At 39.5% G+C, this 18138-nt stretch overlaps 1 protein-coding gene across 1 annotated transcript in view; it reads left to right on the top strand.

The window, feature by feature from the left end:
* The window catches only part of LOC133638606 (splicing factor, suppressor of white-apricot homolog), a 136276-nt gene that overhangs the window by 49224 nt on the left and 68914 nt on the right, over positions 1–18138 (top strand). Inside the window, exons 7-9 of the mRNA XM_062031394.1 lie at positions 4992–5232; positions 8954–9112; positions 9252–9345. Coding sequence (XP_061887378.1) covers positions 4992–5232; positions 8954–9112; positions 9252–9345 — 494 coding nt within the window. The remainder of the gene's footprint in view (positions 1–4991; positions 5233–8953; positions 9113–9251; positions 9346–18138) is intronic.

Here is an 18138-nt window from a genome sequence, read left to right as displayed (position 1 = left end):
AAAATGGATGGATGGATGTACCATATCTGTTTCACTCATCTGAATCCCTTTTTCTACTTACCATAAAAGTTATCATGTTACCTGCAGCACACTTTTGTTTGGAGTGTTTGTTTTCCATTTTCCTGATTAAAGAAAATTGGATTTGCAATTAAAGTTAACTAGTTCAGTGACTTATGTGTTGTGTGTCACCCTCCCCTCATTGACACTGATCATTTACTTTGTTCATCCCACTGGAGCCTTCTTCTGCTCTTCAGTAAAATAACGTTGATAAGGCGCTACATACTCATGTGATAAGTCACACACACGTTATCGCATGAGCCTGAACACTGAACAATAAAGAGCCTCAGCAACAGTGAAAATATCACAGCCTCATAATGAACACCTCTACTCTGATTTACTCTTGAGGTCTGAACACAAGCAGCGTACTGATGTGTTGCTCTCGGGAGACCAATTTAAATGCAGCTGCTCACACCCAGCTCCATTTACATGCTCTCTACCAAACAGTCGTAAATCTTAAACCCATGCTCCCATTGGATTCAAATTCTTGGCCCATGCCTTTTGTCAAATTGCAGAATTGTGTGACGTTTATGTAAAATGCATAGGTCACATTAGTATCAACACTGAAATGAGGCAAATCCCTAATAATACCGTAGCACACCGATGTGTTACTACGCTAGAAAAAGAGTTCTTCCGTGTTCGCTCTTCCAATAACAATGTTGCTACAGCTTGGTTATTATACAGGTTACGGAACGTAAATAAAGTACTGTTGGCAGTTTTTGAATGAATTTTAAAGTGATTTAGAGGTAGAATTGATTGCTCCCATTAGCTGCATTGCTAGCCACCGAGAATGAGCCGGTGTTTACATGTTAGAAAGCGGAAAAAAAACACTTGTCTTCTTGTCTCTCATAATGATTGTGAACGATTCCAAAAAAACATGCAGTTCCCTTTTAGGGCTAAGCGTTTTGGTATTTTTGTGTTTCACAGTGATCATTTCTTTTTACACAATACACTAACATATAAGTCACATTAAACCGTTAGCATTCTATCACTAATGCAAAACAAAATGTTTGATGTTTTTTACAACATTAACATATCTGAATACTCAAATAAATGATACTCAAATATTTGCAGGACATTTAAACATGTTAAATCGGTTTCGTGATGGCAACAACTTGACCCTGGAACAGACTACTGTTGTGCCTTGAAATACAAGTTTAATTAATTCTGTGACGCAGCTCATACCTTGAAAAACCTGCATTGCAAAAGAGTCATTAAATTTGAAATTAATTTAAATAGATTTAATTCGTTCTCAGCCCCTCAAAACACCACCATTTTACCAGCCATCCATTTTCTACCGTTTGTCCCTTATGGAGTCGCGTTGGGTGCTGGAGCCTATCCCAGCTGCACATGGGCAGAAGGCGGGGTACACCCTGGACAAGTCGCCACTTCATCGCAGGGCCAACACAGATAGACAGACAACATTCACACTCACATTCATTCACTAGGGCCAACTTTAGTGGTGCCAATCACCCTATCCCCAGGTGCATGTCTTTGGAGGTGGGAGGAAGCCGGAGTACCCGGAGGGAACCCGTGCGCTCACGGGGAGAACATGCAAACTCCACACAGAAAGATCCCGAGCCCGGGATCGAACCCAGGACCTTCGTATTGTGAGGCATACGTACTGTGCCACCGTGCTGCCCCCATTTTAACATGTAACATGCTTTTTAAAAGGAAAAACTACCATTTAGATAAGACATTTTGTATAAAAAAAAAAAAAATCCATCCATCCATTTTCTACCGCTTGTCCCTTTCGGGGTCGCGGGGGGTGCTGAAGCCTATCTCAGCTGCATACGGGCAGAAGGCGGGGTACACCCTGGACAAGTCGCCAACTCATCACAGGGCCAACACAGATAGCTAGACAACATTCACACTCACATTCACACACTAGGGCCAATTTAGTGTTGCCAATCAACCATGTCTTTGGAGGTGGGAGGAAGCCGGAGTACCCGGAGTGAACCAAAAACAATACAATAAAATTTACTACTAACACGAAAATATTTCTTTAAAAAAATCTAACATTCACTTTTTAATGAATTCACCTTCTTTGAATGGCTTTCCCGCCCTAGCAACCATCTCACTCACCATGTAGCTAGCTTTGACTGCTGCATCGCTCTTTGCGGTTGCTTTCTTGAAGAAATTTTGTTGCCTCAGTAGACTGGTTTTAAAATTTGCAACCCGTTTCACTCTCTCATCTCCCTGGTATTTTGCATATTCCTCAGCATGTCTAGTTGTATAATGACGTTTCAAATTGTATTCCTTGTGCACCGCAACTTTCTCTGTGCAAATAAGACACGTCGAAGTTCCCCTGTGCTCAACAAAGAAATATTGCATCTCCCACTTTTTCTGGAATTGTTTTTCCTCATCACTAACCTTTCTCTTCACTGCAGGCTTTGAAAAAGACATGTTTGGGGTTGTGGAATATATTTGTATTTAGCCGACGCACGGAGAATAATGTTATTTCCGCAATGTGTGTCGTTCCGCTTTTCCTCCCTACAGCGACACGGCGGTTGGCGGAAAGTACTGGGATCGTGAGCGCAAAAAAGTGATGGCTCCCGGAGTGTTATCCGGCGTCATATAAAAATATATGTACTGTTTATCGTGTGAGGCAATGCAAATTAAACAATAAAAAAAAAAAATAACGGTTTGAATTGGTCCAGGTTATCAGGGACTTTATTACTGACAGACAGGTGTCGCGGTGTGACTGCAGCCAGGCACGTAAGAAAACCCTCGTCTCCATGGCAACATTTATGTCGCTTTCACTCATTTGCCGCTTTTCCACTAATGCAGGGGTATTTTATATAACAAAAATCATGTCTGACTTGAGCCGGAAGGAGGGGTGGGGGGGGGGAGGGGGGTTGAGGTGGGCGCGGTTGGGGGTAGCGGGGGTGTATATTGAAGCCCGGAAGAGTTAGGGCTGCAAAGGATTCTGGGTATTTGTTCTGTTGTGTTTATGTTGTGTTACGGTGCGGATGTTCTCTCGAAATGTGTTTGTCATTCTTGTTTGGTGTGAGTTCACAGTGTGGCGCATATTTGTAACAGTGTTAAAGTTGTTTATACGGCCACCCTTAGTGTGACCTGTATGGCTGTTGACCAAGTATGTCTTGCAGTCACTTACGTGTGTCTGTAGAAGCCGCCTACAACATGTGACTGGGCTGGCACGCTGTTTGTATGGAGAAAAAGACGGCGCAACGACGGGTTGAAGAGGACGCTAAATGCAGTGCCATCACGGCATGCCCTCAATATTGTCAAGAGCCATATACCACACCGTGATTGGTAGATTCCTTCAGCTCCGCACACAACGCTGTCAAGCGCCATTTATTTAAAACTTGCGGGCCGCTCTAACATTAAACTTTCATAATAAGGTGGGGGCCGCAAAATAATGTCTCGCGGGCCGCAATTGGCCCGTGGGCCGCGTGTCTGAGACCCCTGTACTAACATATACAGGAGTTTAATTAAGTCATGTAATCATGTACTGCATTGGAGAGCGGCCTTCTGCGTTATCTCCTTCGAGCTGCTACTCAGTCAAACACACCATTAGCAGCTTCTCCATATTATGAATGAATGAATGAATGAATGAAATACGTTTATTTCAGTCATATAATCAACCATTAACCATTTTGTGTGACCAGTTTAACAGTACAGATTATACATATTTAACAATCATACACATTTACACACAAAAATAAAATAAAATAAAAAGAATGACCGAAAAAGGAATAGGCTGAAGCCAAAATGTATATTGGCCTATCCTATACCTCCACTGAAAATAAGATTATCATGGATTAATGTCTGCCATTGAGAAATTATTTTAACGTCTTTGTCTGGCGTTAGGGGACGGCGTGGTGCAGTTGGGAGAGTGGCTGTGCCAGCAACCTGAGGGTTCCTGGTTCGATCCCCACCTTCTACCAACCTCGTCACGTCCCTTGCGTCCTTGACACTTCACCTTTGTTCCTGATGGGTCGTGGTTAGGGCCTTGCATGGTAGCTCCCGCCCTCAGTGTGTGAATGTTTGTGTGAATGGTTGAATGTGGAAATAGTGTCAAAGCACTTTGAGTACCTTGAAGGTAGAAAAGCGCTATACAAGTATAACCCATTTACCAGTTATCTGCTCATTTTGCTTCATTATTGTGTAGCTTAGCAATGCTACGCATGAACTGATTCACCTAGTCGACCGCACAGTTGGTCATGTTTTTGATGATTTCTTTCTTTAGTTCAATGACTATCATCTGGTTTTTTTCAGCATTGTCCTTCATTCTGACTTTCCCATGATAGGAAAAGCAAAGTTATGTCGATCTCTAGCTATACACTATTGTTTTTGAGTGAGACTCTGGATGTTTTGGTGGGTCATACTGTGACATTTGCTACACCAAGGAACAACGATGAGGCCCGTCACCCGGAATTTTACTTGCAAACTTAAGCCAGGAGACCACTCGTTTCCCTAAAAAAATGTGTATAGTGGGCACTGGTAAGCTAAGTTACCACTGTGTTTGTGTCTAAATAGAAATCTAGTGTCCTGTATGAAAGTGTTTCAAGATCCAAACAAATCCATTTTCAACCAATGTATGAATTTCCGTTCCTTCATGTTAAATTTTATATATAAATGTAGCATTTGTTAAAGTTAAAAGTTTAATTTTATATATGACTTACATATTTTAAAGTAATGTCCAGTATGTATCGGTTGTGTCCTTGGACAAACAATGACCAGATGGTTTGAATGGCAGTATCTTACTCAAAAAGGCACTACAAAATAATTTTCTCCAAATTTCCAGACATTTCCATCTTTTCATATTTATAGCATTGCATTTTAAATGGATAAGTTTTATTTTGCTTTATTTACCCTTGGTCATTTGTACTGAAGTCGCACAAATATTTGTCATGCATACGAGTGAAGCATTTATTGATGATGCGTCATGCCATGATGTCTGTTTACAGCAAATGCATCTGCCATGTATTATGGCTACTACATGCTTCCTGATGGAACATACTGCATGGCTCCCCCTCCCCCAGGAGTTGATGCCAGCTCCTACTATAGCAGTGTAGCCTCTTCTGGGATCACTCCCTCGTCTTCCTCTGTAGCTTTTCCTCAGTCAGCCATGGCTGCCATGGTACCGACAACTGCTGACCCTTCTCAAGTCCCCACCTCTGTTTCACCTGTCACCATTGCAGGGATGAGGTACAGTATGAACTATAGTGTTACATTGCAAACATTTAGAATGTGTAGTTAGGGGTGTGCCATCTTTGTTACCACATGATTCAATTTGATTATTAAACGACTATAACGATTCTGGATCTATTAACAATATTATAAATACCACGGTATTTCAAAATCATCACAATTATACTGTGACTTCATACAGTATTAAATGAAAACTTGGTCAGTGTAGTTTTTTGCTAGCACTTTTGAATTGGCCGGTCTGGAAGTAAACTACATCTCCCAAAATTCCCTGCGTAGTGCAAGTGTGCAAGGTCCGTGTGTGTGAGAAACAATTGTTTTTAGAACATGCTGATCAAAACCTGACGTTTTTATTAAAATCTATCCATACCTTTTTGAGTTATGTTGCTAACAGACAGACAAACAAATCCTGGCGAAAACGTAACCCCTTTGGTTTGCGTACTGCAAGGCAAGGTAGCCGCCTTCATCTGTAGTTGTGATGTTTTAACCCACATTTGTTTCCAGTAACATTGAATCAACTTGTGGTTTGAATTGATTTGTTATGCATGTTTTAAGTAGGTCATGCGCAAGCCTGCAGCGCGAACAATAAAAAATGTTGGTGACACTGCACTGCGGGAAAGACAAGTAATATGAGAAGCAACTTGATAAACCACCACCCGGAAAATTTATTTGATGCCAAGGAGGCCAAGCATCAATTTGTGAGGCATTTACATTAGTAAACTTTTAAATTGCTAGGTAATTTTTTGGAGGATCCGCATTTTCCAAAGTGAAATAAGATGTCCACTACAGAGGACACTTTTTCTCTGAAGTTAAAAGTTGAAAGACACTAATGTGAACATACGTTTTTTACGACACTGGACGTTTGTATTTTCAGTCTAAAGACACTTAACTGAAAGTATATTTAAAAAAATTATAATAATAATTACAAAACAATAATATATATATATATATATATGTGTGTGTGTATATATATATATATATATATATATATATATATATATATATATATATATATATATATATATATATATATATATATATATATATACAGTCAAGAAAATAAGTATTTGAACACCCTGCTATTTTGCAAGTTCTCCCACTTAGAAATCATGGAGGGGTCTGAAATTTTCACGGTAGGTGCATGTCCACTGTATGAGAGATAACCTAAAAAGAAAAATCCAGAAATCACAATCTATGATTTTTTAAACAATTTATTCGTGTGATACAGCTGAAAATAAGTATTTGAACACCTGTCTATCAGCTAGAATTCTGACCCTCATAGACCTGTTAGTCCGCCTTCAAAAGTCCTCCTCCACTCCACTGTATTATCCTGAATCAGATGCACCTGTGTGAGGTCGTTAGCTGCATAAAGACACCTGTCCACCCCATACAATCAGTAAGACCCAAACATTCAGCATGGCTAAGACCAAAGAGCTGTCCAAAGACACCAGAGACAAAAGTGTACAACTCCACAAGGATGGAAAGGGCTACGGAGAAATTGCCAAGCAGCTTGGTGAAAAAAGGTCCACTGTTGGAGCAATCATTAGAAAATGGAAGAAGCTAAACATGACGGTCAATCTCAATCGGAGTGAAGCCCCATGCAAGACATCACCTCTTGGGGTCTCAATGATGCTAAGAAAGGTGAGGAATCAGCCCAGGACTACACGGCAGGACTTGGTCAATGACCTGAAAAGAGCTGGGACCACTGTTTCCATGGTCACTGTTGGTGATACACTAAGACGTCATGGTTTGAAATCATGCATGGCATTGAAGGTTCCCCTGCTTAAACCAGCACATGTTAAGGCCCGTCTTAAGTTTGCCAATGACCATTTAGATGATCCAGAGGAGTCATGGGAGAAAGTTTTGTGGACAGATGAGACCAAAATTGACCTTTTTGGTCATAATTCCACTATGCGTGTTTGGAGGAAGAAGAATGATGCGTACCATCCCAAGAACACCATCCCTACTGACAAGCATGGGGGTGGTAGCATCATGCTTTGGGGGTGTTTTTCTGCTAATGGGACAGGACGACTGTACTGTTTTAAGGAGAGGATGACTGCAGCCATGTATTGTGAGAATTTGGCCAAAAACCTCCTTCACTCAGTCAGATCATTGAAGATGAGTCGTGGCTGGATCTTCCAACATGACAATGACCGAAAGCACACAGCCAGGAAAATCCAGAAGTGGCTTCATAAGAACCATATCAAGGTTCTGGAGTGGCCTAGCTAGTCTCCAGACCTAAATCCAATTGAAAATCTTTGGAGGGAGCTGAAAGTCTGTGTTACTCAGCGACAGCCCAGAAACCTGACTGATCTAGAGAAGATCTGTGTGGAGGAGTGGGCCAAAATCCCTCCTGCAGTCTGTGCAAACCTGGTGAAGAACTATAGGAAACGTTTGACCTCTGTAATTGCAAACAAAGGCTACTCTACCAAATATTAATGATGGTGTTCAAATACTTATTTTCAGCTGTATCACACAAATAAATTGTTAAAAAATCATAGATTGTGATTTCTGGATTTTTCTTTTTAGGTTATCTCTCATACAGTGGACATGCACCTACCATGAAAATTTCAGACCCCGCCATGATTTCTAAGTGGGAGAACTTGCAAAATAGCAGGGTGTTCAAATACTTATTTTCTTGACTGTATATATATATACATACATGTATTTGTTTGTAGTAATAATATGATTAGAACATTTGAGCATCTCTGAGCGTTTGTGTTCATTTACAGTAAGTGTGTTCATCCTAAGCATTCTTGCTACCCCATTTTACACTCTCTAACATTTTTAAGTACATTTTTTGGGGGCGGACGTTTACCACATAAATATTGTACCATGAGCTTAATATCATAATGTGAGATTTTGATACCGTTACATCCTTACTTCACATGATATGTTTTGAAGAATGTGTGTTTGTCAGCATTCATTACATGTACTAAACACAAATTTTAGAACAATCCATCACATTTTCCCAAACAAAAAGCTTAAGCTTATCTTATTTCAAAAATATTCATACATAAACTGCCTTTAGAATTAAGATTATTTTAACAAAAAATATCTGCTGTTTTTACAGATTGTATTACTAGCAAGTTCAATACAAAACAAATAGCTCATTTGCTTATTCTGAAATGATAAAGTATTCATTACAAAACATCCTATACAAATAACCTGTGTTTAAAATATGGTAATCAGCTTCTTGCTGTTTTGCAGAGTGAATACTGTATCAACCTGTCAATTATAGGTATACATTCTTGTGATGTCCGATTGTCCAGCTGTTTCTGTGGCTATGTATGCCCCAGTGGCTCCGTCTGGTGTGAGTGTTGGTGCAAGTGAAAGGACGGTTAGGAGTGAAAAAAAAAAGATTTTTGTTGCTTTGGCATGGTTGCGACTGACATTAACGAGTTTTACAATAAAGCGATTGTTGATCGACCCCCTACTTGTAATCCTTAACGACACAGTAGGCACTACAATCACTACAATAGAATCTGTCTCTTAAAACGGTCCAGTCTGCTTTTTTCTTGGGTGCTGCGGATCTGTTTAGTTTGCTATCATTAATATAAATCGTGTCTCATTGTGATGCATTGATATATCGGCACACCCCTAATGTTAGTACTTGTATGATGTCCTAAATATATGTGTCTAAATTGAGTTTTGAGACCGACACCAAACGCAGGTCACTAATGACTTTAACTTGTTGAACATCTTTCAATTCTCCCAAAAGCAATTACAGAGCTGAAGCTCAAGTCTCCACAGTGGCAGCACCACCAGCTATTATCCCCCCACCGCTGGACATCCAGGCTGTCATAGACAAGCTGGCGGAATACGTTGTCAGGAACGGTCTTAAATTTGAATCCAGCGTCCGTGCCAAAAACGATCCACGGTGAGTGCGCTTACCATGAGTGACAAACAATGTACCTTTCAGCGCTTTTCCCTTTTGATCACGTCGAAGCCATTCATCAGCCTTTTGGCTCTTTGAGCAAGAGCGCAGTTCTCAATCAGCATATGCTCTTCCACTTTAGGTTTGACTTCCTGCAACCTTGGAATCAGTACAACACCTATTATGAGTATAAGAAGAATTACTTCATGCAGAAAGAAGGAAAAAGCTTGACAGAGGTATTGTAACTCCTACACGTTTTACTGCTTTTTTTCTATTGGTATGAGTTTAATAGGACCCCCTTATTCAGCTTTATTAAGCAGTAAATGTTGCTGTTCTAGCTTTGATGCATAAAACTGGTTGTTATAATAAAGTTATAAAAAGATGCTGATTTGACAGTTTGAGTAAACTACAAATTCAAGAAAAGAATTCAGCAGACCTCCAAGGTGGGAAGATTGATCTGCATATTTACATAAAGGATTCTTACTATAGTTTTTTTCCAGTTGATTTTGAATCTCTTTAACATAATTGCAAAATGGACAATAATTTGAGTACACTTGCACAGTTCAACATGACAATTACTAATCTAAAAAAACAAAAACAAATTATATTTTATAAAACACATACAGTAGATAACATATTATATAATGAAAACATGACTCAAATAGCAAAGGCTGAGGGAAACATTTAATGAATAAGTAAATACTGAATATGTAATAAATAACATTAAATAATAGATAAATGAATGCAGGAAAAATTATTAAAAAAAGATGGTTCTCTAGATTCTGCATTACTTCTTGTACGCAGCTTGCGTCCTCTACTTAGTTTCAGTGTTGTGTGGGCATACAAAGGTTTTAAAGTGCATTTGTCTCTATAAGTATGTTGTTGGAAAAAAGGCATGTGTACTATTTTCTAATCTGGGCAGATAATGATTGAAAACAAATATGTTAACATGTTATGTACAGTACAGGCCAAAAGTTTGAACACACCTTCTCATTCATTGCGTTTTCTTTATTTATGGCTATATACATTGTAGATTGTCACTGAAGGCAACTATGAATGAACACGTGGAGTTATGTACCTAACAAAAAAAGGTGAAATAACTGAAAATATGTTTTATATTCTAGTTTCTTCAAAATAGCCAACCTTTGCTCTGATTACTGCTTTGCACTCTCTTGGCATTCTCTCGATGGGCTTCAAGAGGTAGTCACCTGAAATGGTTTTGCAACTGTCTTGAAGGAGTTCTCAGAGGTGTTTAGCACTTGTTTGCCCCTTTGCCTTCACTCTGCGGTCTAGCTTACCCCAAACCATCTCAATGGGGTTCAGGTCCAGTGACTGTGGAGGCCAGGTCATCTGCCACAGCACTCCATCACTCTCTTTCTTGGTCAAACAACCCTTACACAGCCTAGGAGTGGGTTTGGGGTCATTGTCCTGTTGAAAAATAAATGATTGTCCAACTAAACGCAAACCGGATGGGATGGCATGTCGGTGGTACCTATGCTGGTTCAGTGTGGTTCAGTGTGCCTCCAGTTTTGAATAAATCCCCAACAGTGTCACCAGCAAAACACCCCCACACGATCACACCTCCTCCTCCATGTTTCACAGTGGGAACCAGGCATGTGGAATCCATCCGTTCACCTTTTCTGTGTCTCACAAAGACACGGTGGTTGGAACCAGAGATCTCAAATTTGGACTCGTCAGACCAAAGCACAGATTTCCACTGGCCTAATGTCCATTCCTTGTGTTTCTTGACCCAAACACATCTCTTCTGCTTGTTGCCTCTCCTTAGCAGTGGTTTCCTAGCAGCTATTTGACCATGAAGGCCTGATTCATGCAGTCTCCTCTAACAGTGGTTCTTGAGATGCATCTGCTGCTAGAACTCTGTGTGGCATTCATCTGGTCTCTGATCCGAGCTGCTGTTAACCTGTGATTTCTGAGGCTGGTGACTCGGATTAACTTTCCTCAGAAGCAGAGGTGACTCTTGGTCTTCCTTTCCTGGGTCAGTCCTCATGTGTGCCAGTTTCGTTTTGCAACTCGACTTGGGAACACATTCAAAGTTTTTGCAATTTTTCGGACTGGCTGACCTTAATTTCTTAAAGTAATGATGGCCACTTCTTTTTATTTAGTTAGCTGATTGGTTCTTACCATAATATGCATTTTAACAGTTGTCCAATAGGGCTCTCGGCTATGTAGTAACCTGACTTCTGCACAACACAACTGATGGTCCCAACCCCATTGATAAAGCAAGAAATTCCACTAATCGACCCAGATTAAGGCACACCTGTGAAGTGAAAACCATTTCAGGTGACTACCTCTTGAAGCTCATCGAGAGAATGCCAAGAGTTTGCAAAGCAGTAATCAGAGCAAAGGGTGGCTATTTTGAAGAAACTAGAATATATTAGGGCTGCAACTAACAACTAATTTGAAAATCGATTAATCTGTCGATTATTACTTAGATTAATCGATTAATATTCGGATAAAAGAGACAAACTACATTTCTATCCTTTCCAGTATTTTGGGGGGGAAAAATAGCATACTGGCACCATACTGGCACCACACTTATTTTGATTATTGTTTCTCAGCTGTTTGTAAATGTTGCAGTTTATAAATAAAGGTTTATAAAAAAATAAAAAGTAAAATAAAAAGTAGCCTATGCGCATGCGCATAGCATAGATCCAATGAATCGATGACTAAATTAATCGCCAACTATTTTGATAATCGATTTTAATCGATTTAATCGATTAGTTGTTGCAGCCCTAGAATATATAACATGTTTTCAGTTATTTCACTTTTTTTTGTTAAGTGCATAAATCTACATGTGTTCATTCATAGTTTTGATGCCTTCAGTGACAATCTACAATGTAAATAGTCATGAAAATAAAGAAAACACATTGAATGAGAAGGTGTGTCCAAACATTTGGCCTGTACTGTATATAAAAAAAATCCTGTGTGACGACTCCCTGCCAAATTCAAACTGCAGTGATGGGTAAATGACGTTTCGGTGAGTGTGTGGCACACTCATTGGCTGTATGGAAACTGCTGACACTGTGTTGATGTTTCGTGATGACACAATCTGCTGTATTAAAAATATACTACAGTTGACTATAAAATACAATTACCGGTATTAATAGTAAGCTGTGGAGAAAGAAATATGAAATGTGCAGCTCTGGTCAATAAGCCAAAAGGTAAACCGAAAAATACATCTTATTTGGCGCTGTAAGATCCCACACTTGGAACTTTTCCTTATTTTTTTTTTTTTAGTTCCTTTTTGTTCAAAGACCTGGCACGCCGCTCTTCCTACGTCTTTCAGTACAAGCTGTTGCTCATGAGCTGAAGATAGATAAATGCAGTTTGGAGCTTTAGTCAAAATGGCATAGCAGCTGTATCGGTCATATGATTTCTTTTTTTCCTAAAGTGACACACACATTGAGGGATCAAGGAACAGTACAAGCAACATCACTGCTTCAGTATCATTAAACCCTTCACTACTAAACAGGGTTATGAAGTAGGCTAACACTAGTCACATGGAAAAAGCTAAGACAATGTAAGCTAAGCTTAACTAAGCTAACCTCGTATATTTGAGCTTTGCAGACTAATTATAAGGGCTCTGTTGACAGTGATGTGCAAAGCACAAACACTTTGGACTAAAAATAAATCATTTTATAGCCCAACTGAAACAGCACTTCTAATCACAATGCTAGTCTGTTATATGGGGAATTTGTTATGAGTTCAGATAACCTAAACAACCTGTTTACAACTCCACTCGTGCAACATTTTTAAGTGAAAACATACACGCACACAAACACACACACGCACACATATTTATCGGACAAAGAGCAGACATGGCATGTATGCCTCCTGACATTACACAAGCCCAGGTGGCCTGACATTTAGCATTGTGTGCTTGAAAGCACCTTTGGTTGAGCAACCCATCTTTCACCAGCATTAAAATTCCAGTATCCCACCAACAATCAACAGTGAAGACCTGACCTCTCTCTGTCACCACACACACACTCGCACGAGACAACAAGCAATAATATTGTACAGCAAACGTAATAGAGTATAGAATGCTGAGCGAGCCATACTTGGTAGCCTCTAGCAACCCTTCCATTCAACAGACTGCAGTCCATTTATCTTAAATTTAGTTCAAATCCTTATTTATTTTAATTTTTTTAAATGCTTCATGTAAACACGCCATTCGGAATATTTGGACCCAATCACACACGTTCGGATCAACATGTAATTCCGATCGAGAAAAGTGGTTTATGCCGAAAGTAATTTTGATTGTAGCACATGAAAACACACCTTCCAAAATGTGGGTTAGAATTATCCTTACCGCGCATGTTTTTTACGTCCGCTATACTTTGGCGGTGGAGCGGGACTACATTTAATAATCTCAGAATGAAGCGATTGTCTTGCTGAGTGTCTTGTTAAATGGGGGAAAGCCCCCCCCCCCATGTAACATGCTCAGACTCAGCATTATATACTGTAGCATTGTATACTTTCTTTAAAATGAGACTAGGGAAAATACAAGTATGGTCTGGAGTGTTACGTGTCGATGTAACAATAAAAGAAGGGATCTAGTTGTCTTAATGAGCTATTATTCACAACATTACAGCTACTCAAAGTGCTAACTGCTAGCCTCAAACACATACACAGAATTTCGTAACATGAAGACGCGCTGCAAACCATACATAATTATAATTTAAAAAGCACAAAACAGCTCCTTTTAAAAGAAGAGAGGTAAAACAAAAGTAGTGAACATTAGGGAAAAATTATAAACACTGTGACAATGTCGGACAAGCCGAAATGCACAAATCCATGTTTGCTTCTTCAGCACCTGCAGTGAGCAAACTTGTCCAATAGATGGCACCATAAAACAATGAATAACACACCTTTCCATGTTTTAGGTTCTGCGCATGTGAAAGTAAAGTATTCCGATTTAAGGTGTGACGCATGAAAATGCATATCATAATCAGATAATTTTTTTCAGGGTCCATGTACACAGCATTGTAATCCGAAAAATGATCAGATTAAATAAATGTTTTCCATATACACGTGGCTATAGAGTACTATATATCAAACAAACATAATATGTGGGAGATGGATCAACTTTCTATTTAATAACAAAGCCAAAAAAACAGCAGTGAAACTCTCCCTTTTCCTATGTAGCTGCCACATGCCACTGTCCACTAGCCCTGTGGTGCACCCACAGTTTAAAATCACAAAACTCCTTAACTTTAACAGCCATGTCCCTACAATGACTAAGAATTCACAATTTATAAATTATAAAATACAAATATTTAATTTAGTAGAATACACTTTACCTTGTTGGTTTATCTCTTCCACCGAAGAAAGTGAGAGGAGGGGGGGAAGGCAGTGTTGACAACGCTGCGGATACTTCACAAATGTTTTCAAACCACACATTACTTGTCCGTTTATTTGGAATCACATTGAGCTAGAAAAACGAGAGAAATTCTGTAAAAAGGCTAAAACACTTAAAAAGAACGTATAGTAACTATTAGCACAGTAGCTAACAACAGGACTGCTCTGCTGACGGAGCTCAATAAACCTGCCAGCAAAAAAATTGATGCACGCACAAAATGGCTGCCATGTAGGCACACAATGGGTGGTTCAAACGTTCGTACACAGAGACAAGGTTGTACACCAAGCATTTTTCTTGTCGGCCTGTGGTTATAAGGGGTTTGTCAATCCAGGTTCCATTGTATATATTTTTAGATTACAGTAAGCATTGGAAAAATAATTCATTCTGCCACCTGAGTCACTGCTGTTGTTTCCTTGGCAGGGCTGTACGGTGCAACAATGCGCCTAAAAATACTGTGCGGCTTGAAAAAAAAACATGTCGCACAAATAGGAATTTCAACCCTTTCATCGCATTTTGCTCTGAAAACAAATCCACCCAAATTTGATCAAACTAGAGTAAAATGTTCACCCATCTGTATAGCATGTTTGAAATGAACTTAAATCATAACCAAATGGAGACATGATTAAAGGAAGTGTCACTGATCACTCTGTGTGCATTCGTACCTCCCTCCTTCGCCATGCACAAAGAGGAGCCCCGCTCCTTCCAGCTCACAAACAAGATCTTAGTTGGAGGAACTTGTCAGTAAAAGACAATGTTTTTTCACCACTTTAAAACTTGACACAAACTGCACTCTAGTAACTACGAGGGTCGGCGGGTATATTGAACAACAAATCAATGATTGAAGTGACACACTTGCCATCCAAACAATACCCTTTTTGGTGTCAAGAACAAACAGCCCTGGAAGCACATCCAATCTATTTATTAAACAAAGGTAACAAACCAGTGAAAGTTTTACCTCAAAACATTTCTTAAGTTGGAATCCTATTATGCAAAACCTACTTTTCTTGTTGTTTCTTGTTTTTGTGTATTTGGTATCCCTATCCATCCATCCATATATTTTCTACCGCTTGTCCTTATCAGTCCCGAAAATGTAAAATCAAGGCATAGTGGAGATATTTAGTTTTGTCAACGAATATTTCCATTTATGGGTTAGTTTATGGGCCAAACTATGAGTTTTGGTCCTTATCGCCCAGCCCTACACTAGTGTTACCGACAGTGCTAACACAGTTTAGGTATGTCCTCTGTGTTTAACTGAGCGTTACATTAGGCCTTATAATGGCATTGTGTTTATAAATGTGTATGTTGTGTGAGTGTAATAATGAAATTATGATATTTAATACATTTTGTATTGCCACTAAATTTTTTCTGTGCTGTTTTTTTTTTCATTTTGTGGCACCAGTGCTACTACTGAAAAAGCTAAGCGTACAGTCCTGGTCCTTGGGCAACCTTGCTCCAAGTGCCGCTCTCACTGATGTATTAATGTATATGTTAATGTTTATTAGTGGTTGGACAGGCCATAGGCGTAAATTGGCAGCCATGTTTCAGTCAGTCTACCCCAGGGAAGCTGTGGCTAAAATGTAGCATACCACCATCAGCGTGTGAATGTGGTGTGAATGAATGATAGGTTCTCAGTTCTCACTGTAAAGCGCGTTGAGTGTCTCAAAAAAGCTCGACATAAATCTAATCCATTATTATTATTATTATTAATTGATGATTAAAAAGATGATAAAAAATTGAACGAAATTATTTGTGATGAATTGTGTCTTGAAGCACAGTGGACCCAACATGTTGAGAGCATGCAAGCTACTTGTCTGCCACTTAGTATTCAGTTGGTACAACACTCTAACCCTTAACTCAAGACGTGTCTGTTCATGCCTTCAAGGCAAATGACCTACAGTACACTGCCACACCTGCTGTTAATTCTCTCACCTTGCAGTGTTCATTAAGATCATGAAGATTTTTTCCTATGGAGCAATTTACCTTTGAGGGATCCAATTCACCAGCTTGTCAGTGTGACCCATTACGGCAAATCTCAGGATGATACCATTATTCTGTCAAGCAACCAGCATTTCATGTGTGCATCATGAGTAATTGGCTGCAGATAATGGTCACCCAGAAAGTGATTTTTCTGGAAAATAAGACTTCCAATTAGGCGTTGGGCAATTGTTCTACAATGTATAATTGTCTTGACATTTTTTTAAGGAGAGTGGCCGTGCCAGCAATCTGAGGGTTACTGGTACAATCCCCACCTTCTACCATCCTAGTCACGCCCGTTGTGTCCTTGAGCAAGACACTTCACCCTTGCTCCTGATGGGTCTGGTTAGCGCCGTGCATGGCAGCTCCCGCCATCAGTGTGTGAATGTGTGTGTGTGTGTGTGTGTGAATGGGTGAATGTGGAAAATAATGTCAAAGCGCTTTGAGTTCCTTAAAAAGGTAGAAAAGCGCTATACAAGTACGACCCATTTACCAATTGCACTGCTGTTTATTAGGTGGGGTGTTTTTGGTACAAACTTGGGAAATAATTATCTTCAAATTTGCCCTGACTTCCAGTAAACCTAGTAAACAAATTCTGCCCTACTTAGGGAAAACTTATGCATTTTAAGAAAATGTAGAAGAACAAGCATCAACCCATCACATGTAGGACACTTTGAGAAGTTAGGATGCAAGTAGAAATCTGAAATCGATCTAGTTAAAAATAAAAATTTTCAAGGCAGAAGGTGGTGCTTTGACTTCAAGATGACTTCTAAAAGTAGCATTTCAAATTTATGACATGTTAGGATTAGCAATCGGAATCTGGGAGGCTGATTTATTTATTTGCTTTCCCGCTGTCAGACTGTTGTCCAGCATGGCCTCATTCTGTGTCACAACAGGAAAAACAGCTAAATCCCTGCTGTAACAGGCTGTGTTAAAGGGGCCTTAGATACTACACAGGGAATTAAGATTTTAGGATTTATTTTTAACGGTAGTGCAGAAGACGGTACATAGGTAACATTTTAAAGGTGACTTTAAGAGCCTAGTTACTCTAGACCAGGGGTGGGCAAACTTTTTGGCCCAGGGGCCACATTGGCTTTTGAAAGTGAGCACATGATGCATTTCAAAGCATATTATATCTGTTGGAACTAAGAGTAGGCTTCTCTAACTATTTTAATCATAATACAAACCCCGTTTCCATATGAGTTAGGAAATTGTGTTAGATGTAAATATAAACAGAATACAAGGATTTGCAAATCCTTTTCAACCCATATTCAATTGAATGCACTACAAAGACAAGATATTTGATGTTCAAACTCATAAACTTTATTTTTTTTGTGCAAATAATAATTAAGTTAGAATTTCATGGCTGCAACACGTGCCAAAGTAGTTGGGAAAGGGCATGTTCACTACTGTGTTACACGGCCTTTCCTTTTAACAACACTCAGTAAACGTTTGGGAACTGAGGAGACACATTTTTTAAGCTTCTCAGATGGAATTCTTTCCCATTCTTGCTTGATGTACAGCTTAAGTTGTTCAAGAGTCCGGGGGTCTCCGTTGTGGTATTTTAGGCTTCATAATGTGCCACACATTTTCAATGGGAGACAGGTCTGGACTACAGGCAGGCCAGTCTAGTACCGGCACTCTTTTACTATGAAGCCACGTTGATGTAACA

This window comes from Entelurus aequoreus, linkage group LG21, assembly GCF_033978785.1.
Source record: "Entelurus aequoreus isolate RoL-2023_Sb linkage group LG21, RoL_Eaeq_v1.1, whole genome shotgun sequence".
Taxonomy (NCBI): domain Eukaryota; kingdom Metazoa; phylum Chordata; class Actinopteri; order Syngnathiformes; family Syngnathidae; genus Entelurus; species Entelurus aequoreus.
Note: the sequence above shows the minus strand (reverse complement) of the source record. Positions and strands in the feature narration are given on the sequence as shown.